Source organism: Odocoileus virginianus, chromosome 3, assembly GCF_023699985.2.
Source record: "Odocoileus virginianus isolate 20LAN1187 ecotype Illinois chromosome 3, Ovbor_1.2, whole genome shotgun sequence".
Classification (NCBI taxonomy): Eukaryota; Metazoa; Chordata; class Mammalia; order Artiodactyla; family Cervidae; genus Odocoileus; species Odocoileus virginianus.
In genome coordinates, this window is record NC_069676.1 from 5,802,018 (window position 1) to 5,829,422 (window position 27,405).

General features: G+C 45.3%; 1 protein-coding gene and 1 long non-coding RNA gene across 4 annotated transcripts in view; one reads left to right on the forward strand and one right to left on the reverse strand.

Moving 5' to 3' along the window:
* SMIM7 (small integral membrane protein 7) lies at positions 1-23,850 on the forward strand. Of its 3 annotated transcripts, XR_011485953.1 has the most exons (6): positions 1-374; positions 457-498; positions 989-1,041; positions 5,549-5,639; positions 11,362-11,496; positions 23,395-23,850. XR_011485953.1 is itself a non-coding variant. In XM_020908677.2 (5 exons), the coding sequence occupies exons 1-5, from the start codon at positions 283-285 to the stop codon at positions 11,375-11,377; spliced, it is 294 nt and encodes a 97-aa protein (XP_020764336.1). In that variant the 5' UTR covers positions 1-282; the 3' UTR covers positions 11,378-12,451. The 3 variants fall into 3 exon arrangements, 2 of the variants coding, with proteins under 2 accessions (XP_020764336.1, XP_020764335.1); XM_020908677.2 differs by lacking the exon at positions 23,395-23,850 and having other exon boundaries at positions 11,362-12,451; XM_020908676.2 differs by lacking the exons at positions 1-374; positions 457-498; positions 23,395-23,850 and adding an exon at positions 600-889 and having other exon boundaries at positions 11,362-12,451.
* The window catches only part of LOC139033374 (uncharacterized), a 9,917-nt gene continuing 2,116 nt past the window's right edge, over positions 19,605-27,405 (reverse strand). The window contains exon 2 of the long non-coding RNA XR_011485955.1: positions 19,605-24,553. This is a non-coding gene — a long non-coding RNA (uncharacterized lncRNA). The remainder of the gene's footprint in view (positions 24,554-27,405) is intronic.

Sequence of the window (27,405 nt, forward strand, 5' to 3'; positions counted from 1 at the left end):
TCGAACCCTGGGTCGGAAAGATTCCCAGAAGGGAATGGCAACCCACTCCAGTATTCTTGCCTGGAGAAGTCCATGGACAGAAGCGTCTGAGGGGCTACAGTCCACGGGGTCACAAAGAGTTGGACACGACTGAGCGACTAACACTTTCACTAACACTTTTCAAGCAAGGAGCGGCGCTGGCTCTTCCTTTAAGGGGCTTGGCCTGTAGAAGGCGGGACTCTGCCCGCCTTGGCCTTTGATTGGCTCAGCCCTCTCCAGAGCTGCTTCCAGATTGGTTGGCTCATGTGTCTCTCCCCTCCCTCCCGGAGGTTTCCGCTTCCTGTTCTGACGGACTCTCCGGCCGTAACGATGATCGGAGACATCCTGCTGTTTGGGTAATTAGGAGGATCAGCGGATGGGACGTGAGGGCCCTGTACGGTGGGGGGCGGTCTAGGTAACCGTATTCTTCCTCTGCAGGACGCTGTTGATGAACGCTGGGGCAGTGCTCAACTTTAAGCTGTGAGTAGGCCGCATTGGACCGTGGCTCCATCCGGGGGAACTGTAGCCCCGCCCCTGCGAGCGTGAGCCTGCCCTACGACCCCGGCCCCGCCCCCAAGTCCCGGCCTCTAGTTCCGCCTCCATTCGGGTCCGTCCTTCTGTGAATCTGCGCCACCGCGACTTGAAATCCAGACTCTCAGTTCCCCCAGTATCCCTTTGCTCGCATTCATGAGAGCCTCAGGCCCGTCCCCCGAGAATCTCTTAGCCCTAACGTGTATCCTCAGCCCCGCATTTGGCACCCTCGGACCACCGCCTCCACCCTGTCGATGGCTGTAGTCTTAGCTGTGATTGGCGGGGCAAGTGGTGGTCCAGGGAGGATCACTGAACTGCACGAAGTCACAGCAAACCAGCGGTAGGGCTAGAACTCTCCTCTGAGCTGGGGATCAGGGCCTGGGGACCAAGTGATGTGTTTGTCCTATTGAAAATGGACGCTGTCTGCTTCTCTTTGTAGGAAAAAGAAGGACACGCAGGGCTTTGGGGAGGAGTCGAGGGAGCCCAGCACAGGTAAGGCCTCCTTTCAGGACTCTGAAATTGGTACATTTCGGAGAGGACAGTTTTTTCTCATCAGTTTTAAGTGTGTGTGGTGGGGGGTGACCCGAGTTTGTGCTGTTCCTTCTACCCACCTTTGTCATCCACTTGTTTCTCTTACCAGGCCTCCTTGCATAGGTCAGCACTCATATCACTTTTTACAGTTATACTTTTCTTCAGTGTGTGCTATCATCTGGCTAATATCTGCTTCTCACACTTGATCTTAAGCTCCAGAAAAGAGGCTCCAACTTGTTTTGGCTTCCTTGCCTGCTTGAAGTTCCAATATTCCAGTGTGAATGAATGAATATCCTCACAAATAGGTATTATCTTCAGAATGGTGTTGTTATTGTTTAGTCGTTCAGCTGTGTTCAACTCTGCAGCCTCATGAACCAGAGCACCCCCCTCCACCACAGGGCCCCCACAGGCTTTTCTGTTCATGGATTCTCCAGGCAAGAATATTGGAGTGGGTTCAGAATGCTGTAGACCTGTTTAATTTTCAGTTAGATTAGTTTAATGTTCAATTAGATTAGCTTTCAAATGAGCCAGGAGTTGTCATATAAAAATTCAGATGTAAATTAGAACATTCTACAACTTGGAGTTAAGAGACCTTTTGGCATCTGTTAAATGGGAGTTGAGAGGCAAGACCCCATCGAAGTGGGGCCTGTGGACTCTAGCTTATCCCAGCCTCCGCCCCCTTATCTTTATAGCCTTTTACCCGCCTGGCCCCTGGTGGCCCTTGAATATATACTTGCAGCTGCTGCTGCTGCTGCTAAGTTATGTCAGTCATGTCCAACTCTGTGTGACCCCATAGACGGCAGCCCACCAAGGCTCCCATCCCTGGAATTCTCCAGGCAAGAACACTGGAGTGGGCTGCCATTTCCTTCTCCAGTGCATGAAAGTGAAAAGTGAAAGTATAGTCGCTCAGTCCTGTCCAACTCTTCTCGACTCCGTGGACTGTAGCCTACCAGGCTCCTCCGTCGTTGGGATTTTCCAGGCAAGAGTACTGGAGTGGGGTGCCATTGCCTTCTCCGATACTTGCAGATAAATTGACTCATATAACTATTTGGAGTCTAATGGGACCTGTACCTGACTATTGTATCCATTCATCTGCTCATTCACCTAGCATTTATTGAGTTCCTGTTATATAGTAGCTACTGTGCCAGATGCTGGGAACCCTGGAGGGAACACGACATGTAATTCCTGCCTTTGGGTTGTAGTTGCACAGAGTGGGACAAACAGTTCCTCAACAAAGAGCAGACAGTGAAGGAGAAGATGTCAGGGGAGGATAGCAATGGGGTTGCTGCTCCGACTTCCTTGTGTGGAGGGAAGGCCCTCTGAGGAGGTGGCATTGCAGCTAAGGTCGTGGGTGCTATGATGGAGCATTGCATGGGGACAACAAGAACCCTGAGGAGCTGTGACTCTGAACAGACAGTCTGACAGCTCTCCTTTCTCAGCAGCTTGCCTGGTGGTGGTTGCCTTGTTAGGATCTTCCTACAGGTATTTCATTCCACCTCTGTTTCTAAAAGTTAAGGAGAATTTTCCTGTGTTACAGATGAGGAAACTGAGGCTCATAAATATAGCTCAACTTTTTTGTGGCCACCAAGCAAATCAGTGACAGCATGAGGATTTGAGCCTGGGTTTTTCTGTCTCCAGAGATTGTCCTCTCAATCACTAGACTGCCCATCTGTTCATTCATTCATACATGCATGCATTCATTCAGCAGTTGTGTACGTTGCTTACCCACTATGTGGAAGGCACTATTCTAGCTTGGAGGTAGCAGAAGCATCGATGACAAGGATGGTCAGACAGTGACTTTTCTCTGATTGGGGGCTTCTTGCAAGGCTCCTTCAAGCTAGGACTCTGTGTGGGCTGTTGCCCCTGTAGAGAATTCTCCTCTCTCTCCATCGTCTGCTTGGCTGACCCCTAATATCATAGTGACTGCATTTATCGAGAGCATGCTATATAATGGGCACTGTGCAGCAGCCTTCCCAGTCCCACATCGTCCCCATTTATACTGGAAGAAACTGGGGCACACATAGGCCCAGGTCGCCTGCACAGAAGGGCAGTAAACTTCAGCCCATATTTAACGTCCAAGCTTATGCACTTTCTCACTGAGACTTCTTCTGACCCCTTTCCCTCCTGACGCATGCCAGGTTGGGTACCCCATTACAGCTCCTGCAGCACTCACAGTGAATAATCAGTTATGTGGTTACTTGTTTAGCATTTGTCCTCCCTGTGAGCTCCTTAGGGTGGGGATACCCATCTCATTCCTCCCTGTACCCCCTGAACTAGTGGCCTTTAGTCAGCCTTTGTTGAGAGGAAGAGAGGCCAGTTTTGTGATCCTGGGCTCAGAGAAGGGCCTCACCAAGCAGTGCCTTGCAGACGTCCTGGGGATGGACCTATCTCTGACATTTGCAGTCCGTGCTGGGCCAACACTACAGAAGCTGTGTTACATGTCACTAACCACATGATTTGGACAATACTGTTGTTCAATTGCTCAGTGGGGTCCAACTCTTTGCAACCCCATGGACTGCAACCCACCAGGCTCCTCTGTTCATGGGATTTTCCAGACAAGAATACTAGAGTGAGTTGCCATGCCCTCCTCCAGGGCATCTTCCCCACCCAGGGATCAGACCTGCATCTCCTGCGGCTCCTGCATTGCAGGTAGGTTCTTTATGCTGAGCCACCAGGGAAATCCCTTTGGACAGTGCTGGACTTGTCTAAACTATGTTGAGCAAGACCTTGTGCTGCTTTTGTGCTTGGATGGTGCAGCAGCGCCAAGTGGCCATCATATTGGGTTGCTCTGGAAGTTTCTGGGCTCCCACCTGGTATTCCATACTTCCTAGACAGCCCTGGTCTGTGGATGGCACTTGGGGTGCCATCCTTGTAGAGCACCTCATCTGGATCCGTTCATCTCATTCCGGAGGCCTTAAGAGGCTGGGCAATCAACTTAGAACCCCAGAGGAAGGTTCTGGAACCCAGATCTCTGGAATCTTTTTTTTCCCCCTAATATTTATGTTTTTTGGTTGTGTCAGGTCTTAGCTGTGGCACACAAGATCTTCATTGTGGCATGTGGGATCTTTCATTGTGGTCCACAGGCTTCTCTCTAGTTGTGGTGTGTGGGCTCAGTAGTTGCAGCACATGGCCTTAGTTGCCCTGAGGCATGTGGGATCTTCTTGCCCCAACCAGGGATCTAAGCTGCATCTCCTGTATTGGAAGGCAGATTCTTAATCCTTGGACCGTCAGGGAAGTCTCTCTGGAGTCTTCATGTACCAAATTCCCTCTCCTTGGAGTGGTTTCTATTCGTTGGCATCAGTGTATACTAGATTAAGTCGTCACCAAAGCAGAACTCTCATTTTACTTGCTTGAATTACTATGCTTTTTCAGTTGTAAGGGGTTTCCCTGGTGGCTCAGATAGTAAAGAATCCATCTACAATGCAGGAGACCAGGCTTCAATCCCTGGGTTGGGAAGATCCCCTGGAGAAGGGACTGGCTACCCACTCCAGTATTCTTGCCTAGAGAATTCTATGGACAGAGGAGCCTGGCAGGCTACAGTTCATGGAGTCAAACAGTTGGACATGACTGAACAACTGATACTATCACTTCAGTTGTAAATACTGGAAACCAGCTCAAAACTCAAAATGTATAAAGCGAATTGAAACATCCAATGGTAGAATGGTCTTCAGACACATGTGGATTCAGGGCTTAAAGCAGACCTGTAGCATGTGACCCTCCGCAGCTCTTCTTCCTCCTGGGTTGGTTTTACTGTCAGGCTGGCTTGTGTTGATAAAGATGACCCTTGACCCACATTTTTTCTGTGGAGGGCCAGATCATAAATAGTTTAGGCTTGTGGGCCATTAGTCTCTGGTGCAACAGTTCACCTCCGTGATTTGGAAGCCTCCATGGACAGTATGTAAATGAATAGGCATGGCTGTATTTTAATAAAGTTTTATTTACAGGCATTAAAATTTGAATTTCATGTAATTTCTTGTGTCACACTAAATGCTTTGTTGATTCTTTTTTTTTTTAATCTTAAAAAAAAAATTTCTTCACTCCTGGGCTCTACAGAAGTAGGTAGCAGAGGCCAGTTTTGGCCTGTGGACCAGCCATGGTTTTCCAACCCCTGCCTTTGAGAATCGGGCTTCCATCGTCACAGCCCAGCAACCCTGGGAGAAAGCAAGTGCCTCTTTCCCAGTAGTTGGGGCCAAAGTCCCAGGGCCAGCGCTCATTGGACGGATTTGGGTCACGTGCTTTTCCCTGAGCCACTCAGAGGCTGGGGGCTTGGTCCTCTCGGGGTTGGTCAGTGGCAGCTATGGCCTGAGTGCTCAGGGTTGGGGAACTGAGGTGGCTCAAAGGAAAAGCCATGCTGCTGCTGGAATGTGGGGGCAGTGGGTGTGGGGCGGGCAGGGACCTCAGAAGTACAGTGCGGTGGTGGAAACAGAAGTGTGAGCACTGCTTGTGAAAGTGCTTTCTGACTTCCCAGGTGACAACATCCGGGAGTTCCTGCTGAGCCTCAGATACTTCCGAATCTTCATCGCCCTGTGGAATGTCTTCATGATGTTCTGCATGATCGTGTAAGTCCAGCCCGCCTGTCTCCTCCGTCATCATTGTTCCCAGCGTCGTTCTCTAGAATCATCCTCCTGATGGTCGTTCTGTGTCCTCCCAGTCTTCACTTTTGTGTCATGCTTTCTGCTTTCAAAGTAACTCTCTATGCTCGAGAGGAAACTGGGGTTTACAGGAGTTAAACTATGTCCCTGCAGTCCAGGCTGAAGCTTTGATTAGAGCATGGCGGTCTGCAAGTCCTGGCTGCACCCGGTGCCAAGAGATGACTTCCCTGGAGCCTGTGGCTCCATCACCTCTTGCCAGCTGTTTTGCTTAGCCTATGCTTGGCATTGGCCAAAGTGGAAAATACGGCTTGAGAGACCAGTTTGCTGCTGAGTTTTGCTCCCACCCTGCTGGAAGCCAGCAGAAGTGTATTCAGAATTTATTTCTGTTTTTTATGCCTATTTATATGTTCTCATTAGATGAAAAATATCCAGTTGGATTGGTTTTCCTTTCAGTGTTAGGGCCATAATTCCAATACTGCTGTTAATGAATTATGAGACACATAGTAAACAGAGTCGGGAAAAAAAAAAAACAAGAGAATCAGGGGTTCTGGGGCATGCTGGGCCCATCCCTGTGTCCTTTCTCTAAAGAGGAAGAGAATGAAAAGTTGGCTGTCTTGAGTCATTTAGACACTGAACTTGGGGTTGCTGGGTGGTCCTTGTGTCAGCCAAGTAGCTGTTTAAGGGGATGATTCTAGGATTTAGGAGGTCAGGCGAGCAGGGGTTTCTGTGCCACTGGAAAGTATTTTGGAGCCCAGAAAGAGGACTGTAAAGGGCGCCTGACAAGTATTAGTTGTTCATTTGTGTCTGACTCTTTGCGAACCCATGGACTGTAGCCTGCTAGGTTCCTCTGTCCATGGAGTTCTCCAGATAAGAACACTGGAGTGAGTTGCAATACCCTTTTCCAGGGGATTTTCCTCACCCAGGATCAAATCCGGATCTCCTGCATTGCAGGCAGATTCTCTAGTGTCTGAGCCCCCAGAGAAGCCCAAAACATGCCTAGAGAGGCCCCTTTGGGGAGTCGGGATGAGGCCTGCCTGGGTACAGAGAGGGCTCATGAGGAGATCGAGGAATCTGCAGGAGTGCAGGGAGTATAACTAAGTCCTCACACAAAGTAGCAGTGTTGGGGAGCTTCTCCTTCATTCATTTGTTAGTGTTTATTCACAACTGTCTGTCGAGGCCTGTGCTCCAGGGTTACATTTGAGACCAAAACAGCCGTAGTCCCTGCCTTCAGTGAATGCACTGGCTGCTCAAACGGTTAACAGTCTGCCTGCAATGCAGGAGACCCAGGTTCAAACTGTGGATCAGGAAGATCCACTGGAGAAGGAAATGGCAACCCACTCCAGTATTCTTGCCTGGAAAGTCCCACAGATGGAGGAGCCTGGCGGGCTACAGCCCATGGGGTTGCAAAGAGTCAGACACAGCTGAGCAACTGACATCTTTCTCTCAGTGAATGCACAGAATAGCAGGGGCATAGCAAGAAAATAGGAAAAAAATCAATTTCAAGGCGGAGAATTGAAGGGAGAGGCTCCCAGTTTAGGATGGTCAGGGAGAGGCTAAGAAGGTGCCATTGAAATCAAGACCTAAAGAACGAGAGGAAATCTGCCATTTGCAGAGCTGGAGAGAGGCATAGTAGTGCCAGAAGTGGCCTTGGCAGAGGAGGGCTCAGTGTGTTCTCATCATTTTCTCTGTCCATTGGCTTCATCATCCTTTCTTACCTGACCAGCTTTCTTCACTGCTTGTCTCCTGGCTTGTGACCATCAGGATGGTAGCCTCAGGCTTCGTAACCTCTCAGCTCGGCCCAAGGCTAGCTTAGCCAGTAGCCCAGGATCCTGATTTTGATTGTGACTTTATAGATCCCTGACCTAGGCCAACTCTTTCAGCCTGTGCTCTGAGTGAGGGAAGCTTCTCTCCAGAAAGGGCTCTGTCAGGGAGGCAGCAACTAGCTTTTTCAGGTTTTTTAAAAGTGGAAATCACCTAAATCTCCAAGAACAGAAGAGTCAGGTAGCTGAAAAGATACTCACATGACCAATAGTGATGACACCATCACTGATAACATGTCTACACAGAATTTTCTTTTCTTCTTTTTGGCTATGCTGCATGGTTTGTGGGATCTTAGTTCCCCAACCAACGATAGAACCTGGACCCTTGGCAGTGAGAGTGTAGAGTCCTAACCATAGGACTGTCAGGGAATTCTGCCTCCCTCCTCCCAGCCACACTCAGGAAAATGTTCAGAAAATAAAGAAAGTAGGTACCTGTAGGTACACTCTAGTATCACACTCTGGCGTTGTGACTTACACACAGTAACACTGAATAAATGCTGAGTGAGTGAGTGAGGGAAGTAACTGCCAGTGAGGAATCAGAAGGATCTAGTCCAGCCTGTCCACTGAGGTAACCATGCTGTGGAAGTCAGCGGGTCCAAGGGGATGGTTCACTATTCTGTACACTCACTTTTGTAATTGTTGGAGCTGAACTCAGAAATTTTTTAAAAGTCCTAAAAAGCTTGAATCAACCCTGAATTTTCATTGGAAGGACTGATGCTGAAGCTGAAGGTCCAATACTTTGGCCGCCTGATGCGTAAAGCTGACTCATTGGAAAAGACCCTGATGTTGGGAAAGATTGAGAGCAGGAGAAGGGGGCAACAGAGGATGAGATGGTTGGATGGCATCATTGACTCAATGGACATGAGTGCGTTAACTCCAGGAGATAGTGAAGGTCAGGGAAACCTGAAGTGCTACAGTCCATGGGGTCGCAAAGAGTCAGACTTGACATAGTGACTGAACAACAACAAAATGTTTGAAATACAGGGAGAGATGGAGAAGGCAATGGCAACCACTCCAGTACTCTCGCCTGGAAAACCCCACAGACGGAGGAGCCTGGTGGGCTACAGTCCATGGGGTCACAGAGAGTTGGACACGACTGAGCGACTTCACTTCACTTCACTTCACTTCACAGGGAGAAAGGTGTCTGAATGTTTAGAGACCAAGGACACTGATATCTGCACCTTTGAAACATATCCAAAATTATGTAGATGGATAATTGGGTAGATAAATGGATGGATACATGGTAAAGTGAAGTGTTAATTGCGGAATGTAGGTTGTGTGTTTGTGGGTGTTTGGTGAACTGTCCTTTTAACTCTTCTTTATGTTGAAATATTTGTAAAAAGTTATGGGCAGGGGAAGATAGGGAGAAAAGGAAAGTGTCAAACCATGGAAACAGATTTTAAGTAAAACGTGGAAGTCAGTCTTCACAATTCAGTATTTTGTAGTATTTTCATATGGTTGTGCAGTGGTCACCTCTAATTCTAGAATGTTTTCATCCACCCCAAGGGATACCCCCTACCCATTAAGCAGTTCCTTCCCATTCGCCCCTTTCCCACCCGTAAGCAGCCACTGATCTCCCTTCTGTCTCTAATGGATTTGCCTGTCCTGCATATTTCACACTGATGGAGTCACATATGGCTTTTTGTGTCTGGCTGCCTTCATTCAGCACAGTGTCTTCTACGTTCTTCCATCTTGTAGTGTGTGTCACTATTTCATTTCTTGCTATGACTGAATAATAGTCCATTGTATTGATATGCCACAGTTTGCGCTTCAGTTGGTGGATATTTGAGATGTTCCCACTTTTTGGCTATTTTGAATAATGCTGATACAAACTTTTGTGTACAAGTGTTTATGTGGACTTAAGTTTTCAGATCTCTGGTATATACCCAGGAGTGGAATTGCTGGGTCATATGGCAACTATATTTATCCTTTTGAGGAACCGCCAGACTCCTTTTCAAAGTGGCTCAGCAATTTACATTCCCACTAGCAGTGTCTGACGGTTCCAATTTCTGCATGACCTTGCTAATGCTTGTTATTGTCAATCTTTTTGATTATAGCCTTCCTAATGGATGTGAAGGTTGATTTACAAGTTAATGTTAATTGTAATTAACTTGTAGTGATTTACAAGTTAATGACATTGAACTGTTGGCCATTTGTATATCTTCTTTGGTGAAATGTCTGTTTAGATCTTTTGCCAGTTTTTAGTTGGATTATTACTGAAGTTGTAATTGTAGGGGTTCTTTTTGCATTCTGGATACCAGTTCCTTATCAGGTAAATGATTTGAAAGTGTTTCCTCCCATTTGGTGGACCGTCTTTTCCGTTTCTTGATGTGTCATCTGAAGCGCAAATTCGACAAATTTGATGAAGTCCAGTGTGTCTGTTTCTTTTGTCACTGGTACGTTTTATGTTATAGCCTCAAGGTCATTGCCTCATCCAGGGCTTCCCTGGTGGCTCAGATGGTAAAGAGTCCACCTGCAGTGGTTGGACTGGTTCGATCCCTGGGTCAGGAAGGTTCCCCTGGAGAAGGGAATGGCAGCCTACTCCAGTATTCTTGCCTGGAGAATTCCATGGACAGAGGCAGGCCAGAGGAGCCTACAGTCCATAGGTCGCAAAGAGTCAGATACGACTTTCACTTCACTTTTCAACCCACGGTCACAAGGACTTTCACCTAAAAGTTTCTCGTAGATGTTTTATAGTTTTAATAATTAGGTCTGTGATCCATTTTGAGTTGACTTTTGTGTGTGGTGTGAGGTAGGGATCCAGCTTCTTGCATTTGTCTGTGATGTGACCCAGTTGTTCCTCCCCCATCTGTTGTTGGTTTTTCAAATGACCTTTTTATCTTGGAAAGAGTTAGGTTTATAGAAATGTTGCAAAGAAAATACAGAGAATTCCCTTACACTATTAATTGACAGCACAAGGGTTAGGGGAGTCGAGTCTCCTCGAAGTTGAAAATCCAAGTATAAGTTTACAGTTGGCCTTCCATATCCGTAGTCCTGCATCCACAGATTCAGCCAACCTTGGATTGTGTAGTACTGCAATATTTACAGCTGAAAAAAATCCACAGTCAGCCAAGCTTGGATCGTGTAGCACTGCAGTGTTTACTGTTGAAAAAAATCCAGTCAACCAAACCTTAGATCCTGTAGTACTGCGGTATTTACTATTGGAAAAAAAAAAAAAAACCACATACAAGTGGTCTGGTACATGTTCTAACCTGTGTTGTTCAAGAATCAACTGTGTTTATTTCTACAACTCTGTAGTTTTCCCCTGTAGGCCTGTGTCATAACCTATATACCCATTCTCAAACTTCATGAACATTTACAGTTTCTAGGCCTCTCCTGTTCCAGATTTTTTCAGTTAACAGTTCTCTAATAATTGTTTACTCAAAGGTCTTTTTCATTTATGAAAGTTACCACTGACTTGCAGTGATAGAGCATGGACTAAAATAAAATGTAGATACTTTTTAGAAGAGTTACTTTTTTTAAAGTGTACAGTTGAGGAGTGTTAAGTGTGTTTACACTGTTGTGTAATAAAGTTCCTTGTAAAATCAGAAAGTGGTGTAAAATAATCTTAGTAATAGTATGTGTCTGACTCTTTGCAGTCCCATGGACTGTAGCCCATCAGGCTCCTCTGTCCATGGAATTTTCCAGGCAAGAGTACTGAAGTGGGTTGTTATTTCCTACTCTACGGGATCTTCCCAACCCAGGGATTGAACCTGCCTCTCTGAGTCTCCTGCATTGGCAGGTGGGTTCTTTACTACTAGTGCCACCTGGGAAGCCCTTCGTAATGGTAAACAGAAAATATTTCCTGACAGTGTTTTCAAGGCTACAGCTTCCCATCCTCATGGAGGTTTGCCCTCTAATTTTTCCAGGCTGTTTGGTTCCTGAGCTCCAGATGCAGAACCAAGAATACACCTTCTCAGAGTCTCTCTTCCTCCGTTCCTGACAACTTCAAGAATGTTCCTGACCAGAAACCGAGTGACCTTCCCAGAAAGTCCAAGCTCGTGGTGGGTGGAAAAAATGTTCGCCAAGATGCACATGGTTTCCCAGCCACATCACTGTTTTCTTTTCAAAGATGTTTTTGCTTTGATCGCTGCCTTGAAATGCTGTCTACTTAAAGAGTCTGAGGAGAGTGTGTGTAAAGGGCTGGGAAAATGTTGCATTCCCCAAAGATAAAAGAAGCTATTTAATCAGAGCAGAATCTCTCTTCTACCAGGCTTTCCCTGGAAACCCGTTTCTGTGTCTTTTTTGGTTTATTTTTAATAACCATCCTTTTTTGGTTCGAGTTATACAGATTCGTAAAAATCTTTCTTATCCAGGGATCTGAGGCAGAAAGGTTGGCTTTTCAGTTTGATGCAGCCTCTTATTGGACTGTGTTTGTGACGACTGAGCAAGTTCATTGTTGCTGGTTCAGGGTCCAGATTCCTTCCCCATCACAATGGGCTGTGCTCCGCCACCCTGTGCCACTAAGGTTGCCCCAGGACTCCGAGGGTGAAGTATTATGGGTTCCCATGGAAGAGAGGTGCAGAGCAGTTGGCAGGGCGGATGGGGGTTTTATGAGAAACTTTGCCTTGCCTGGAAGTCCTCTATTAAAGTAACTTTTGGGGACCATTAATTGTAGAGTTTTTAGAATGAGAGTGATTTATGTGGTGGTACTGGGATCCAGTTCTGAAAGCTTGGGTTTTGGGGCCTGCTTTTTAAGTGGATGATTTCAAGATTGACAAACATTAAGGCTCGTTTGAGGAAATACAGCATTTTGCACAGAAGCTTCTTTGAATCCGAGTCCGAATTTAATCACCAACATGGCCGTCTGGTGGTGAGCACCCGGATCCTACAGGTGTTTGGTTTATTTGTTGTGATGTGTGATATCCAAGCTTGTAGGTAACCTGGTGGGAGGAAAAAATAAATATGCAGGCTTTTAGAACTAAGTAGAATTGAAAATAAAGCTCATTTCTAAAAAGGGCCTTTTGTTTATACATTTTTTTAACCAAGAAGTTGACTTTCTTATTTTATTCATTATTTTTTTGTTACTGTCATTGGGCTGTTTAAAAGTTATTTTATTGAAGTAGAGTTGATTTAAAATGTTGTGTTAATTTCTATTATAGAAGTTGACTTTCAGTTTGAGTTGTTGCAGATTACATTGTGGGAAACACCTAGGGTTTGTCTTATTATGGAGGCTTTCAAAAAGTTAGAGAAGAAGCATTGTTAGATATTCCTTTTCAGATTTTGTTCAGTATATGTTGGGCAGGAATTGGGCAATCAAGATTTTGATGGGCTGCACCTGAAAGAATAGAACGAGTGAGAGATAATGGAGGGGTTTTTCTAGGCCAGGTTCGCAATCACTTATCCTGTTGCTTAGCTAATTCATTCTGTTGGGTTGGCCAAAATTTCTTTCGGGTTTCTCCAAAACATCTTACAGAAGAACCTAAACAAACTTTTTGGCCATCCCAATACTTCATTGCTTCTGTAATTTATTCCCTGATCAAATCCAGGTTGAGCATCATCCCGTGGTTTGTAAGTTGCGGGAAATGAGACTGCTGAATTGAGCTTCACCCAAGCTGGTGTCCTTGTCAGCAAGAACAGACGTGCCAAGATCTTGGCTGGCCAGTCCTCAAGCCATATGAATGGTGCGAGGAAACCTCTCTGCCTTATTCAGACCCGATGCTGAGGTTTCAATGAAGCGAGGCATTTGTGCATTGCAGAGATGAATCGAACTCAGAGGAGAATGTGGTCATTGAGATTTTGCTTCAATAGTTGTATTTTTCTCTGGAGAACTATTATCTCATTGTTCGGTTCTTATACGCAATGGAGCTTTGGGGGACGCACATCAAAGGCTTTTGTACATTTTTAAAGTGGCAGCTCGTGGATGTGTATCTCTAGGAAGCTTTTCAAGAACCCACGTTAGCACCAAAGGTTACCTGAGTTTGAGTTTAGGGTGCATAGGGTCCTACAGCATGCAAATGCTTGTGTTCTGAGTCTGGTAGATGTGGGTTCACCAAATCCAATCTCTGTGTCTTGCTAATGGGGCCTTGACTGATTGCTTCTTCTGTAAAAGCCTCCCTGTAAGCTTCTTCCTTGACTGATTGCTTCTTCCCTGTAAGCCTTCCCTTAAGCCATTTTAAAGAGTTTTCACATCTTTAAAATGGGCCTGGGGGAAGGAAAAAGGGGGAGAAGTTTCTTGGTGGTCTAGTGGTTAAGATTCTGCACGTTCACCACTGTGCTCCCAGGTTCAATCCCTAGTTGGGGAATGAGGATCCCCCAAGTCAAGTGGTGTGACCAAAAAATAAATGGGCTGAGAGTCAAGCCTCCCAGGCTTGTTGTAAGGTCCGGTCAACCTGAAGGTGGGCCACGTGCTTGGCTGGGTGGCACCCAGTCAGCACTCAGAGCTCCTGTGTCCTCTCCGCCTGAATTTTCTCTCTTCTTGCCTGCATTCATTCATACAGTCCCCTCACAGACTGTGAAAAGAGCACTCACATGATTTTAAAAAATTGGAAGCAACGTCCAGCATGGAAAACCTTTACATGTCTTCCCATTCCTTTTCTAGCATTTTCCTTATACATACTGGTAGTTTCTACAGTGGATAAGGCAGTTTGGGTTCTGCTAGTTTCTTTTTTTAAAATTGTAATATAGTTGATTTCTAATGTTATAGGTAGATAGCAAGGTGATTCAGTTATATGCATATCTATGCATTCTTTTTTCTGATTCTTTTCCATTATGTAGTTCTCTGTGCTATACAACAGGGCCTTGTTGTTTATCTCTTTTGTCTGTAGTAGCGTGTATCTTCATCCCAAACTCCTCATTAATTCCTTTCCCCCTTAATTTTCTTTTCTGTATCTCTGAGCCTCTGCTGTTTTCATTTCAGCACTTCTTCGTATTTTCTGGACTGCCAGAGAGGTCTCATCGTTCTGGTTTTTCGTTCCCGTGGCGCGTCAATAAGCCTCTGTCTCACCTTGGCCCTCTCACGTGCACTTTGAACTGTACTGTGTCCGCGGTTATAAGTGCTACTGTGGTCACCACTGTGTGACCTCGGCTGGCTCCCTCACCGGTCGTTCCCAGAGCACCCAGGAAGGTTCCACTGCCAGGCACCACCGCTGGAGCTTTTGTTCGTTTTATTTTCTTTTAACGTTTCTTACTACCAATGCCCGTTCACTGTAGAAAAATTATGAAGTACAGCTTTGCTATAAGGGAAAAAAATCACCCATAATCACTTTGGCCCAGAGAGTATCACTCTGGGTACACATCCTTCTGGCTCCTTTTCCACACGTGTGCATTGGGGGTGGTAGATACCTTTTCTCTACATAAACGGGATCTGTGTATCTTCTGGCCTGCTTTCCTCACCTAATAATACGATCACATTTCTGCATTTTTTCCCCCTATAATACCATTCTTATTAATTGCAAGTAAGCCAAGTGTGGACATACCATAATTAATTTAACTGGTCCCCAGCTGATGGAGATTTGAGTTGTCTTTAGTTTTTGAGTGTTATAAATAACACAGCAGTGGACATCTCAGTGTATCATCCCTAGTGGTTTTCTGGAGTCACTTTAAAAAAGAGTTTCCACTCCATATCTTGTAATAACTTATAATGGAAAAGAATCTGAAAAAGAATACACACACAAACACACACACACACATGTATGTAATGGAATCACTTTGCTGTATGCTTGAAACTAACACAGCATTGTAAATTCACTATACTTCAATTAAAAAAAAACCTGATATCAAAAAAAGATAGGATGGTAAAATGACTAAACTTATTATAGAAACTTTCATATAAAAAAACACAAACATTTTAACAGCTTTAGGCTAAGAACTGCCCCCACCCCTAGAAATGCATCTTAGACACCTTATTTCTTGTCTTTTGTTAATGTTCATTTGCTCCTATGGTATGTATTGTTTATGCATACGTACATAACGCTTAACATACATACCAAAGAACTTGGTTCTAAGTCCCTGTCATCTGTGACTGGGAGCAGTGTCTGGCACTTAAGCAGATTAAATTTGCTTAAGCTGTGAGCAAGGATGAGGTTTTCAGCTCCACCCAGATAACTGTCTCAGGCAACAGCAGCTGACTTCATACCAGCTGGCTTTCCACCTTAGCCTTGATAGTTAACAGTCTTTGGTTCAGTCCAGTTCAGTCGCTTAGTAATGTCCGATTCTTTGCTACCCCATGGATCGCAGCACGCCAGGCCTCCTTGTCACCAACTCGCAGAGTTTACTTGGACTCATGTCCATCGAGTTGGTGATGCCATCCAGCCATCTCATCCTCTGTCGTCCCCTTCTCCTCCTGCCTTCAGTTTTTCCCAGCATCAGGGACTTTTCCAATGAGTCAGTTCCTCACATCAGGTGGCCAAAGTATTGGAGTTTCAGCTTCAACATCAGTCCTTCCAATGAATATTCAGGACTGATTTGCTTAAGGATGGACTGGTTGGATCTCCTTGCAGTCCAAGGGACTCTCAAGAGTCTTCTCCAACACCGCGATTCAAAAGCATTAATTCTTTGGCACTTAGCTTTGTTTATAGTCCAACTCTCACATCCATACATGGCTATTGGAAAAACCATAGCCTTGACTAGACAGACCTTTGTTGGCAAAGTAATGTCTCTGCTCTTTAATATGCTGTCTAGGTTGGTCATAACGTTTCTTCCAAGGAGCAAGTGTCTTTCAATTTCATGGCTCCAATCACCATCTGCAGTGATTTTGGAGCCCAAAAAAATAAAGTCTGCTACTGTTTCTGCATTTATTTGCCATGATGGGACCAGATGCCATGATCTAATTTTCTGAATGTTGAGTTTTAAGCCAACTTTTCACTCTCCTCTTTCACTTTCATCAAAAGGCTCTTCAGTTCTTTGCTTTCTGCCATAAGTGGGGTGTCCTCTTATCTGAGGTTATTGGTATTTCTCCTGGCAATCTTCATTCCAGCTTGTGCTTCATCCGGTCCAGCATTTCTCATGATGTACTCTGCATATAAGTTAAATAAGCAGGGTGACAATATACAGCCTTGATGTACTCCTTTTCCTATTTGGAACCAGTCTGTTGTTCCATGTCCAGTTCTAGCTGTTGCTTCTTGACCTGCATATAGGTTTCTCAGGAGGCAGATCAGGTGGTCTGGTATTCACATCTCTTTCAGAATTTTCCACAGTTTGTTTTGATCCACACAGTCAAAGGCTTTGGCATATTCAATAAAGCAGAAGTAGATATTTTTCTGGAACTCTCTTGCTTTTTCAGTGATCCAGCGAATGTTGGCAATTTGATCTCTGGTTCCTCTGCCTTTTCTAAATCCAGCTTGAACATCTAGAAGTTCACGGTTCGTGTACTGTTAAAGCCTGGCTTGGAGAATTTTGAGCATTACTTTGCTAGCATGTGAAATGAATGCAATTGTGCGGTAGTTTGAGCATTGTTTGGGATTGCCTTCCTTTGGGATCTTAACCATCTAAGTAATAAATAAATGCCATTGCTTGTCCTGGAGCATGTCACATTGAGCTGCTGCCTAAAGTGAGAAGCCACACATGTGAAGATTGAAAAGAAGGTAGAAATTTGCGACAGCAGCTCTGGCTGCAAACTTTGGGGTTCATATTGGATATCCCATTTTGCTCGTCCACCCTTGCCATCTTAGGGGTGAATTCCATCTCTCCTTTCTGTGGATTTCTTATTGCACTGTGGTTCCAGATGCTCTAGAGCAGAACTTGAAAACTGGCCCACCAGCCAAGTCTGGCTCACTGCTTGTTTTTATTAATAAAGTTTTATTGGTATCCAGCCATGCCCCTTTGGGTATGTGCTGTCAGTGGCTGCTTTCCTGCTTCAATGGCAGAGTTGCAACAGAGACTGACCCATAGAGCTGAAAATATTGCCAATCTTGCCCATTTACAGGACAGATTTCGCTGACCCCTGAGCTGAGGAGTGATGGAGAGTCTCAAGGTGCCCCTTCCTCCCAAAGCGACTCTGGTGAAGTCATCTGCCTGCCTTGTGGTCTACATGTTAATAAAGATATTTGCAAACCTGCTGGAAAATGGACCTGGCCATTTTCAAGTGATATGGTTCACAGAGCAGACCTAGTTTTACTTCCCTGGATAGTTAGGGGAGAAGACATTGCCGAGCTCCCTGGGATTCCTCTTAAGCAGCTGCAGGAGATGTGATAATGAGATTGGCTCTCCTCTGAAGTGGTTAGATTTGAAAAGCAGGGAGGCATTTCCTGTTCATGTCAAGCATTTTCATTACCTCCTTCTTAACCAAATCTGAGTTCACGAAAGATTTGACAAACTACCTGATGTTTTCGTATGTTGATGTAAGACATGAGCTGTTTGTGTATAAAGCAAAAGTCATGCTATTAAAAAAAAAATGTGTGTGTGGGGGGACTTCCCTGGTGGTCCAGTGGCTAAGACTCCGTGCTCCCAGCACAGGGGGCCTGGAGCTAGATCCCACATGCTTCAACTAAAGCCCAGCATAGCCAAATAAATAATAAAATAAAACATAAATATTTTAAGGAAGAGATATAAATTCTACTTTGGGGGTTCTTTTCACCATTCTCTTGATTTTCATTATGCAGAGGAAGGCACTTTATCCCCTTCAAGCCCGTTTTTGGCACTTGAGAGTTCCTGGAAAGGAGTCTGGTTAATAGCAAGTGTTCCTGGATGAGAAATTGGGCGAAAGGATCTGTAGCAAACTGGAAATTCAAAGTCTATATTTTTCAGTAAGAAAACAGCAAGAGCTCACCAGTGTCTGGCTCCACGGCTTTCTTTCTGATCAGTTGGTTGGTTTGGGGTTGGACCAGGGCCTGGCAGGCTGCTTCCCACATCTGGCTTCCCTCCTGTCCTTTTGCTGCCCGCCTCCTGTCTCTTCATGGTCCAGGAGGTGGAATGGTATGTTTTTAAGTGGTTGAAAAGCAAATCAAGACGCAAATGGAAAGGAAATTCATGTTTTTCATCCATTAAGTTTTATGGGAACTTTGTCGCACCCATTTGCTTGTGTATCATCAGTGGATGCTTTCAAACTGCAAGGACAGAATTGAGTCCTTGAGACAGAGACCATCTGACCTACAAAATTGAACATGTTCACTGGCTTACCATTTATAGAAAGGTTGCTAGTCCCTGGACTGGACAATTAAAAACCAAAAGGATGTATTATGGATGGATCTTCCTCATTTGTGTCTAGTTTGCATTAGTGTCAGTGGCTGTTAGTGGTAGAGATGGGCTTCCAGGTGGTGCTAGAGGTAAAGAACCCACCTGCCAATACAGGAGGCGTAAGAAACTTGGGTTCAGTCCCTGCATCTGGAAGAATCCCTGGAGGAGCAAAGGGCAACCTACTCCAGTATTCTTGCCCGGAGAATCCCCATGGACAGAGGAGCCTGGCGGGCTACAGTCCATGGGGGCCACAGAGTCAGACATGACCGAAGTGACTTTGTACACATGGGCCACAAGAGTGACTGTGCTGGAAAGTTGTAGAAGTTATTTTAGGGGGAGTAAAGCATGCTGCATGTAGTTGGAGTTTATTATGTGAGTCAGAAAAAAGGCGGTAAGGAAGGTTGCAGTGGAAAGCACAGTGGAGAGCTGGCTGAACCCCGGACTCCGGCAGTGACAGACCACGACTCGGGGCCACGTCTTCGCTCCTCTGTGCCCCCACGTCCCTGTCTGATATGGAGACAGCCACGGAGAGAACTTTGACACGTGTCTGTGACCTACCTGATGTGGGGCAGGCGCTCAGTGAAATGACGTGGTCATATCATTAGGGCCAGTACATTTTAAGTAATCATTTTAATATCTGTCTGTGTATTAATTTGGTTTTCGTTACTGCACGCGGTCTTTTCTCTAGCTGAGGGGAGTGGGCTTCTCACTGTGGGAACTCCTCTTACTGGCTCTAGACACTTGACCTTCAGTGGCTGTGACACAAAGCCTTGCCCCATGGCATGTAGAATCTTCCCAGACCAGGGATCAAACCATTGACCCCAGAACTAGCAGGCAGGTTCTTAACCAGCAGGGAAGTCCAGTGCATTTATTAAAAGACATTCCCCACAGGGTTTTGTGAGGCTTGATTGAAATGAGGTCTTTGTCTCCTCTCACTGCCATAACAAAACGTCACAGACTGAGTGGTGTCAACAACAGACATTTCTTTTCTCATAGCTCTTGGAGACTGCAGGTCCAAGACCAAGATGTCAGTAGCGTTATTCCCAGTGAGGCCTCTTTCCTCAGCTTGCAGATTGCCATGTTCTTACTGTGTCCTCACATGGCCTTTCCTCTATGTGCGCTTCTTATAAGGGCACCAGCCATATTAGATCAGGGGCCCACCCTTATGACCTCTTTTAATGTTACTTCCCTCTTTAAAGGGTTTGTCTCCACATACAGTTCAATTCAGGTTTACAGCTTTAACATGAATATGGACAGGGGCACAATTCAGTCCATAATAGATGGTCAAGGGTCTGGGCTGTAGGAGATACTCAACAGCTATTAGTTCATCTACTTGGCCATTAGTATGCTTTGAGGCATTAAAAAAAATATTTTTTTAAAAGAAATTTTTGATTGGGTTTGTTTTTCTGGTGTGTTGACCAACAACCCAATCAAAAAATGGGTAGAAGATTTACTTAACAGACTTTTCTCCAAAGGAGACATCCAGATGGCTAATAAATACATGGGGGAAAAATGCTCAGTATTGCTTATTGTTAGAGAAATGCAAATCAAAACTACAGTGAGGTTATCACCTCACACTTACTGAGCACAGGCCTCAGCTGGTCTATGGTGCGTAGGATCCTCCTGGATCAGGGATCAAACCCATGCCTCCTGCATTGGCAGACAGACTCTACCCCTGAACCACCAGGGAAGCCCTAAAACAGCACATTTATTATCTCACAGTTTTGGGGGTTCGGTTCAGTTCAGTCGCTCAGTCATGTCCGACTCTTTGCAACCCCATGAACTGCAGCACACCAGTCCTCCTTGTCCATCACCACCTCCCGGAGTTTACTCAAACTCATGTCCATCGAGTTGGTGATGCCATCCAGCCATCTCATTCTCTGTTGTCCCCTTCTCCTCCTGCCTTCAATCTTTCCCAGCATCAGGGTCTTTTCCAGTGAGTCAGCTCTTCGCATCAGGTGGCCAGAGTATTGGAGTTTCAGCTTCAGCATCAGTCCTTCCAGTGAATATTCAGGACTAATTTCCTTTAGGATAGACTGGTTGGATCTCCTTACAGTCCAAGGGACTCTCAAGAGTCTTCTCCAACACCACGGTTCAAAAGCATCAATTCTTCGGCACTCAGCTTTCTTTATAGTCCAACTCTGACATCCATACATGACTACTGGAAAAACCATAGCCCTAACTAGACAGACCTTTGTTAGCAAAGTAATGTCTCTGCTCTTTAATATGCCATCTAGGTTGGTCATACCTTTTCTTCCAAGGAGCAAGTGTCATCTTTTAATTTCATGGCTGCAGTCACCATCTGCAGTGATCTTGGAGCCCAAAAAAATAAAGTCTGCCGCTGTTTCCCCATCTATTTGCCATGAAGTGATGGGACCTGCTGCCATGATCTTAGTTTTCTGAATGTTGTTAGAAGTCCAAAATGAGTCTCACTGGGCTAAAATGAAGGTGTTGGCAGAGCTGGTTCTTTCTGGAGGCTGTAGGGGAGAATCTGTTTCCCTTCCTTTTCCAGCTTCTAGAGGCTCTCTGCATCCTTGTTTATGGCCCCTTCCTCTGTCATCCCAGCCAGCAGGGGCTGGTCTGATCTTTCTCATGATGCCTTTTCTCTCATTCTGACTCCTCCTCCCCTCTTTCCCATTTAAGACTGCTGTGGCTACACCAGGAACATCTATCCATCTTAAGGTCAGCAGAGTCGCAACCTTCCTTTCAGGCATGTGTACAAAGTCGCTTCAGTCATGTCCAGTTCTTTGCAACCCCATGGACTGTAGCCCACCAGGCTCCTCTGTCCATGAGAGTCTCCAGGCAAGAATACTGGAGTGGGTTGCCATTCCCTCCTCCTCCTCCATTCCCTCCTCATCTTCCCAACCCCAGGGATTGAACCTGCATCTCTCATGTCTCCTGCATCTGCAGGCGGGTTCTTTACCACTAGCGCCACCTGGGAAGCCCCCTTCCTTCCATCTGCAATCTTAATTCTCCCTGGACATCAAACACTATTTACAGGTTCCAGGGATTAGGACAGGCCTATCTTGGGGGCTGGCTTCCCAGGTGGCTCAGTGGTATAGAATCTGCCTGCCAATGCAAGAGACGCAGGTTCAATCCCTAGGTCGGGAAGATCCTCTGGAGGAGGAAACAGCAACTCACTCCAGTATTCTTGCCTGGGAAATTCCATGGACAGAGGCACTACCATCCATGGGTTTTGTAAAAGATTCAGACAGGACACATCACATTGAATCTACGGGGACCTGAGGCATGGGGTGTTACTCTGTCCAACAGTAAAAATTTTTGGTTTTGCAGACAACACCATCTCTTAACTATGCAACTTGCATTTGCCACACACAAAACCACATACATACATGGGCCTGGGTGAGTGGTTTCTTTTTTTCCCTTTTTTTTTGTCTTAAACTCATGGAAAATTTCAAATGCACACAGAAGTAGACCAGTGCAGAGATTCCATGTACCCATCAGGGGATGATTTTTAAGTCTTTCTCATATTTTGCTGTACTTGACCAATTGTCTGTACTGCAAATATCTATTACTCGTGTAATCAGGAAAGAAAAGAAAAACCACAAAGAAGGAAACATCCAAGCATCCAGGAAACATGAGGAAAACCAACACTGCGTTTTGAGGTTAAAAAGGAAAAAGATGCAAATAGAGCTTATTAGAACCTCCATCCTTTTCTGCAGTCATCACCCGTGAGCCTGAGTGGTAGGCAGAGATCGGGACGTTCTCAGGGCAAGCAAGATCTCAAATCATATAGGCTTGGGTAGGTCAGACCCTTCCAATGGAACCTGCTTGCGCTTGTCTGCTGACCTTTCCCCCTGAAAGTTGCATTGAGATAAGAGATTCTTGTCTGGGCCATCTGATGCAATAATACAGTTCTGCTTTAAGGCAAGTAGACTATAGTTGCCTGGATAGTGGGTGGGGGTGGGGGATGGGTGATCCCAGATTTGACCACTTTGCATCAAAATTGTACTCTCACTTGGGAGTCTGTGTGCCTCAGTGACCCTGAAAAGTGCATGAAAAGTTCAGGAAAAGCCCAAAGAACTTTTGATAAATGACATAGTCCTGTGCGTGTGTTTCTGTGTGTATATTTCTGAGAAGTTCCATTGGGGATCTTTCCTCCTGGCTTCCTTCTGCTTCCATTTGCCCACCCCACCCCCTGAGGTGAGTCTCATTTGGTTTTCCACATCAACCCCTTGACCTTCATCTGCTCTTTAGGGAAATGGCTTGTACCTGATTAGGTTCCTGTGTTTCCCCATGAGTCTGGGAACCCTGAGCTCTGGACCACAGTCATCATCTTGCTCCTCTCAACTTAAAAAATAGTCACAACCTGAAAGTTGACAGTTATGTTTTATTCAATGGGAAGTTTTAGGGCTTTAAGCCTGGGAGACAGCATCTCAAGTAACCCTGAGAGAGCAGCTCCGGGGAAGCAAGGGGAGGAGCCAGGTTATGAAGTTGCACAACAAAGGGCAGGTAGCCTGAACATAAAGAGATTATTGTTAAGTAAAGGAAACCAGCTATCTCAAGTGAAGGAACTTAGTGCTTTCCTATGTAGGGGAAGATGCAAGAGTCTGGGCTCACTGAAACCATACCTTCTATAAGTATCAGGGAAGCCTGGCATGCTGCAGTCCATGGGTTTGCAAAGAGGCAGACATGACTGAGTGACTGAACTGAATATGTATCTCAGCTCTCTGGGGCCAGTGTCCTGTGTTTACCTTCCAGGTTCCCCAGTGCTGCCTCATGGCTGCAGGGTCACAGGTATTGTTTTCTTTCCTGGTTGCCCTTAGGGTTCAGAAAGTCACTGATGACTGTGACCCCCTTGTTTACTGATACGGCAGGACGACTCCATTTCTCACTCCCAGTCCAGCCACATGAGGAGCCAAGTCACCCAACTGGAGAACTAGGTGACCAGCGTGACAGACAGGAGTGGGGAAAACCCACTTAGTGATGGCGAGGAATCAGGCTGGCCAGGAACGTGGGGAATGCATGTGTGTGGCGTGTGTCAGCGTGTGATGTGCGGCGTGTGACAGGAGGACCTCAGGAGGCCAAGGACTTAGGCGAGATGAACTGCGAGACCACTGCATTTTTAGAGCAGGCGGAGCAATAAGACTCAAACCCTGTGTTACCGCTGCCTGGGGTAAAGGCCAGTCATGGATAGAAGCTGCAAATCCTTTATCCTGCAGTTCCTTCCTGAACTTCTTATTTTACTTTTGTAGACACAAATAAAACAATTCACTGGAGAATTAGTGGAGTGACTGATTTTGTTTCTTTGCTCCTGAGAGTAATTGAGAGAACAGGAAACTATAGTAAACAGAAGAATAGCCTCTAATTCAATCTAACAGATGATTAGATCATCACAATCAAAAGATTAGGTTATTTGAGCATTTCAATAGATTACACACTATTTTAACAAGATTAAAAAAATTATACAATTTTTAAAGGTTCCTTTCCTTTTACAAAATTATTAGCTATATTCCCTGTGTTGTGCAATACCTCCTTGTAGCCTGTCTTATACCCGGTAGTTTGTACTGCCCATTCCCCTACCCCTAGACTGCCCTCCTTCCACTCCTTTTTATGATTGAATAATATGCCAGCATATAGCCATCTACTTCATTTATCCAGTCATCAGTGGATGGGCATTTGGTGTTCGCATGTTGCACCTATTAAGGATAGAACTATTATAGACATTTACCTGTACAAGTCCGTGCCAGCGTTATGTTTTCATTTTTCCTGTGGTGGTCGAAGGCGTAGAATTGCTGAGTTGTGTAGTAACTCAGGCCTTCTTAAAGCTTTACTCTGGATCAGACAGTGTGGCTTCCACTGCGTCCCCTAGACCAAAGTGAGTTGCAGACCTCCACACAGAGTCAAGGAGAGAAGAGCCTAACAAGGGTCTGACTGTCCAAAGGGCTTCTTCAGGGTCCTCATGTCAAGCCCTCAGTGTGGAACCTGACACATAGGAGGTACTCAATAAATATTAATTACTCCCTGTTGTCATTCTCTTGATTACTAAGAATAATACAAAACTGGGGCCATAGGGAAAAAGTAAACTGTTAGGACTTAGGTTGACAACCATCAGTCAGCCTGACAGTAGATCTGTCCTCAGGATTTTGGAGATTATGATTAGAGACTAGCAGTATTTGAGTCAGCAAGTGAGAACTAGAGGCTACTAGAGGTCACAATGACCACCAGCATGGACATGGTCATCAGGAGGCATCCCATATTCGTTCCAGAAAATGTGGAACTTCAGGCAAAATTGTCAGCATAAAAAGCACCTGTGAGAGATAAGTGCTTTGGTTTCTTTCCTTCTTTTTTTCTATGAATTATGTGTGTAAGCATATATTGCATACCTTAATAAAACTAGATTGTAAGATATATAGTTTATATGTTGCATTTTATCATTTAACATTAAATTAGAAGCATTCCCCCATATTATTCAGTATTGGTTTATAATGGCTTCATGATGTAGCTAGCTCTATGTCCTTTTACTTAGTAATTTGGAAAGTTCATAATGACACACAACTTGGTGAATTTCTACATGTAGCACACATCCATAAGACAAGACCACCACCCAAATGGAATTACAGGATCCTCTGATCTCTTCCAGTCCATAACCATCCCGTTTTCATGAACTGACTCCCAGTTTATCTATATACCACCTTATTACTGGACACATAGGTGGCTTCCAATCTTTTGCCCTTATAAACGATGCTGCAGAGATCTTCCTTGTACTGACACATTTATCTGTATCTGACTGCTTCCTCTGGATACATTTCTAAAAGTTGCAAAATCCTGAGTCAGAGGTTTTGAATGTATGGAAACGCTCTCAGTTGACATGCTGCGTCCATGTCAATCATGGTACTTCAGAATTCCCCTCCCTGTGCTTCTACACTTTGCCTGGACAGTGCAATTATGGTATTGTATTAATGAGCCCCTAACCCGTTTTTAGGACTTGGCTTCAAAACTAGCTCTACAGGGGACTTCCCTGGTGGTCCATTGGTTAAGAGTCTGCCTTGCAATGCAGGGCATGCAGGTTTGATTCCTGGTCGGGGAACTAAGATCCCACATGCCGCAGAGCACCTAAGCCCTCACCCCCACGCCACAAGAGAAGCCCGCTCACAGTAACAAAAGATCCTGAGTGCCACAACTAAGACCAGTCGCAGCCAAATGTTTAAAATGGGTAACTACATATTCTCTATACATCTGTGTGTGCCCATGCTCATCCTCATGTGTATTTATATTTAATGCAATACTTCATTTATTAAATATTTGATCCTCCACTGTGTGACAGATCTGTATAAATATGTCTGGGTGTGTGTATACAATGACCATGTATCTGGATGAGACATTCATTCACTTACTTCACATGTATTTAATAAGCACTCTTTTATCTACTGGGCTTTTCTGATAGCTCAATTGGTAAAGAGTCTGCCTGCAATGCAGGAGACCCCGGTTTGATTCCTGGGTTGGGAAGATCTGCTGGAGAAAAGGATAGGCTCCCACTCCAGTATTCTTGGGCCTCCTTTGTGGCTCAGCTGGTAAAGAATCTGCCTGCAATGTGGGAGACCTGGGTTCGATCCCTGGGTTGGGAAGGGAAAGGCTACCCACTCCAGTATTCTGACCTGGAGAATTCCATAGATTGTACAGTCCATGGGGTCGTAAAGAGTTGGACTCCACTGAGCGACTTTCACTTCACTTCTATGTACTGGGCTTGCCAGATGGCGCTCGTGGTAAAAGAACCCGCCTGCCAATGCAGGAGACTTATATAAGAGACACAAGTTCAATCCCTGGGTTGGGAAGATCCTTCGGAGGAGGACTGGCATGGCAACCCACTCCAGTATTCTTGCCTGGAAACTCCCTTGGACAGAGGAGCCTGGTGAGCTACTGTCCATAGGGTGGCAAAGAGTTGGACGAAACTGAAGTGACTTAGCACATCCACATGCACTTTTATCTACCGGAGACACAGAATCAGTACCCTTAACAGAGCTTACAGTCATCTTAATGTTTCTTTAGTTTACTAAGAGCAGGTCAATGGAGTGCTTTCCAGATTTTTTCTTAAACAATCTGAATCATTCTTGGGGTTTGGGGGGGGGGGGTGTAAAGCAGCTTATTTCTAAGGGACCCCTGATTTAAAAAACAAGTCTGAAGTTAAAAATAGAGTCGGTGAATATACTCCGAGGAGGGCTTGTTTCTTTTGCTTATCTGTAGTGAGATAAAAAGTATCTCCAAATGGGCTGGTTTCCAACCTGGACATGTGTACACAAAGCACCTCATTCTAGGAGGGAGAGTGAATAAATTAAAGAGAGGTAATTTGCCCGTATTTATTTTCTCCTACAAGTGTGATGTAAAACTTTTCACACGTGCAGGAGCAGGCAACCACAACCACGTGGGGAAGCAGCCGTTTTTTGCAAATAAAAATGCTTCCCAGAAGTATGACAAATGCAAGACTAACAGGTGTAGAACAGAGACGAGGCGCGCATGTGGTTCTCATCAGCTGCCTCGCTCCTGTTTTAAATGTAGGGCTTCCTGTAACAAGGAAAAAAGTTATTTCTCTCGAGGCTGCGGCTAATGATCCACTGAGCCTGCCTTTTTTACCCCTTCGCATTATCGTATATTTAACAAGCGCTTCCACGGAGAGAGCCGGCAATGAAAGAAGGCAGTGAGGGGGCGAGGGGCGGGGAGAAGCCCTTAGAGTCGACATTTAACAGTTCTGGGTTTGACCCATATCTCTGGGTGATCTTGGGGCTCAGTTTCCTCTTTCGTAAGTGTGTTTGTTTTCTAGCACCACCATGCAAAGTAGG

Coding starts and splice junctions, on each gene's coding strand:
- SMIM7 (XM_020908677.2), top strand. CDS start 283: ATGTGTCTCTCCCCTCCCTCCCGGAGGTTTCCGCTTCCTGTTCTGACG. Junction 499..988: donor GCAGTGCTCAACTTTAAGCT/GTGAGTAGGCCG, acceptor TTCTCTTTGTAG/GAAAAAGAAGGACACGCAGG. Junction 1,042..5,548: donor GTCGAGGGAGCCCAGCACAG/GTAAGGCCTCCT, acceptor CTGACTTCCCAG/GTGACAACATCCGGGAGTTC.